At 32.7% G+C, this 3296-nt stretch overlaps 1 protein-coding gene across 2 annotated transcripts in view; it reads right to left on the reverse strand.

Annotated features, from left to right (window-relative positions):
- Positions 1-3296, reverse strand: part of dspb (desmoplakin b) — a 49150-nt gene that overhangs the window by 25656 nt on the left and 20198 nt on the right. For both annotated transcript variants that reach the window (XM_016551200.1, XM_016551199.1), the window contains exons 8-10: positions 735-839; positions 564-659; positions 164-289 (exon numbers count right to left, since the gene is read on the reverse strand). In XM_016551200.1, the coding sequence (XP_016406686.1) occupies positions 164-289; positions 564-659; positions 735-839 (327 nt within the window). The remainder of the gene's footprint in view (positions 1-163; positions 290-563; positions 660-734; positions 840-3296) is intronic.

Genomic DNA, 3296 nt, shown 5'->3' on the forward strand with positions numbered 1-3296 from the left:
CACACACACACACAGACGCACACACACACGCACGCACGCACATACACACACGCACACACACACACACACAGACACACACACGCGCACACACACACACACACACGCTGATAAAGCTGCACCGCTGCATCAGCACTCACAGTGTTAAACCTGAGTGAAGCATCACCTCCAGGCCCTGCAGCAGCTCCAGTAAGTTGTGTAAAGCTGTGGATTTATCACAGGAGAAGTTCTTGCGGATGTTGTCGTGCTCTTTCTGCAGTTTGCTGTTCATTTCGCTCGCCTCCTTGTAGAACTGTGGAAAGATGCATAAACACCAGATCAGAGATACAATCCTAATCAAAAGTGACATTAAAACACATTTTAGACTTACTATTAAGAAAAGTGCATTGTGCACAAGTAATACGCCAAGTAAAGTTTAATTACAATTTTTATATCAGTAAGTCTCGAGTTATCGGTCAGTAAATATGTTCATAGATTTGAACTATTCTTAGTATGAAATAAATGTATTTTAAATATATTACTTTTTAACAAGGGCACTCAATCCAAAGCTCATCTGTCCATCTCACCTGGCTGTATCGTGCGTTTTCCTTCAGATGGACGTTAATGCATTTGGTGATCTGTAGAAGCCAGCTCCACTGCGTCTGCAGCGTCTCCATGTAGGCCTGAGAAACACAGTCAGACTGAGCGAGAAACACGACAGGACGGGTGCGAGCGTATTAGAGACCAGACACGCTCACCTGGATCTTATCGGACGCTGGGTGATTGTTTCTCAGCAGATTGTCCACCTTTGATTTGAGGACGTTCAGTTGAATCTCCTTCTGCTCCAGTTCACTCATGAGTTTCTGAAACACACATTCAACAGATGTCAACCGGACTGAGCAGCTAACAGGACATTTTCACAACTTTCACTCTCTTTTTAAAAGTTATATAAATGTTAGGACAAACGTCCTTAAAGTAATGTTCACGGAACATTCTCATAATCTTTTTAATAGCTGATATACTATTAAGCATATTAGAACCTTACCATCCTTATGATGTTATTTGTCCTTGATAAACATTCTAATGTTTTTTGTAACCTTTAAATAATGTTTAATCACATTAAGAAAACTGCACATTTTAAAATTCTTTTTTTTTGTGTGTGTGTAAAAATAAAATTAGTAGAACACTGTAAGAAACATTTTGTAACCTTTAAATAACATTGGAATCACAACAAGAAAACGGGATATTTTAACGCTCTTAGAATATTAAAAATAAATGTTAAATTAACATTATAGAATATTAAAAATAAAAACAATAAAAATGTATAGAATATTAAAAAATAAACTTTCAAATAATGTTATATTTTGGGTGAAAATAAAGTTAGTTGTTTTTGTAACCTTTAAATAAGGTTATTATAATCACATCAAGAAAACTGATACATTTCAAAATTTAGAAACATTTCAAAACAACATTTTTACAACCTAAATTTCTTACCTGAGGAAAAATCATCACTTAAATATCTCCAAAACCTAAATTATATTCAAAAGACATGATAATACTACAGTAGCAAACACAGTCCACAAGAAGGCGCAGCAGATAAATACAAACCAAACAGCACCGTGTTATGTTGTTCAATGAAAACAAATCTGCTCTTAAAGTGCTTTTATTTATTACAAACTAAATTGCATTAAAAAATGAATTTAAAATATTTAAAATTATTTAGTCATAGTTTTTGATCATTATATGGAAATGTGCTTTACATTTACACCATATTTTGTCATGTTAAATTGTACTAATCTTAGTTCATTTTATTCTAAAATAAAATAAACTTCATTGGCAGTAAAACTTCATATAGAGTTTTTCCATTCATAAAACAGCTCAAAGTGCATCACCAGGAAAAATACATACATAAAAATAAACAGTAATTTTAGTTTATGAGAAATGAGTGCAAAATTAAATCAAGTATTTTCACACATTTTATAGATTAATTTAAACATGTATTTTTGTAAAAGCCTGATCTCCTGAAATAATAATAATAATATTACAATGCATTCACTATTGTAACACAATATTGTTCACAGTGTGACTTACAATTCTTTCTAGTGTGTTTATTATGCTCATTTGTGCATTTGCATCATTCGGTGCAGACACAAGTTGTGATATAATGTTTATGTAGTGTTATGTCGGATTAATCTCATATAGGATGCATTTGGGTGAGTTCATTAACCTGCTAGTAAAGTGCCCCAAGTTTACCGATATTTATTCACTCTTCAGCTTCTTTAAAACATGAATGTTTTCATTGAAATCGGTGTGAGTGCTTGCTATGCATATAAAATGCAAATGCACTTTGCATTTTCTTTCAGTAATCTGATTTTATGCTGAGACTCATAAACAGGGTTATTATCATTAACTAAAACTAAAACCATGAAAAAACATTTTCATTACTTGAAATAAAACGTTAACTGAAATACAGTATTGAAAAATCTTTAGCTTATTTTATATATAGTATATATATATATATATATACACAGTTGTGCTCATAAGTTTACATACCCCTTGCAGAATGTGCAAAATGTTGAAAAAATAAGAGGGATCATGAAAATTGCATGTTATTTTTTATTTAGTACGGTCCTGAATAAGCTATTTCACATAACAGATGTTTACACATACTCCACAAGACAAAATAATAACTGAATTCATAAAAAATCACCCCATTCAAAAGTTTACATACCCTTGAATCTTAATACTGTGTGTCATTTCTTGGATGATCCACGACTGTTTTTATATTTTGTGATAGTTGTTCATGAGTCCATTGTTGGTCCTGAGCAGTTCAATTATTTGATATAAATATCTGAACCCTTTCCAAAAGTGACTGTATGATTTTGAATTCCATCTTTTAGCACTGAGGGCAACTGAGGGACTCATACACAACTATTACAAAAGGTGAAAACATGTACTGATGCTCAAGAAGGCCACACAATGCATTAAGAGACGGGGGTGTAAACTTTTTAAATTGGATGATCAGGGTAAATTGTACTTATTTTGTCTTCTGGGAAACATGTAAGTACTTATGTAGCTTCTGAAGTCCACAACTAAATGAAAAAATATGATTGTTAAACAAAATGAGAAGAATTTACACATCATCATCCTGTTCAAAAGGCTCTTAAACGGGTCATATGACGTTGCTAAAAAGAACACTATTTGTGTATTTGGTGTAATGAAATGTGTTTAAGCGGTTTAAGGTTAAAAAACACATTATTTTCCACATACTGTACATTATTGTTTCTCCTCTATGCCCCGCCTTTCTGAAACGCGTCGAT

The sequence above is a fragment of the Sinocyclocheilus rhinocerous genome, unplaced genomic scaffold (assembly GCF_001515625.1).
Source record: "Sinocyclocheilus rhinocerous isolate Xijiao unplaced genomic scaffold, SAMN03320098_v1.1 scaffold555, whole genome shotgun sequence".
NCBI lineage: Eukaryota > Metazoa > Chordata > Actinopteri > Cypriniformes > Cyprinidae > Sinocyclocheilus > Sinocyclocheilus rhinocerous.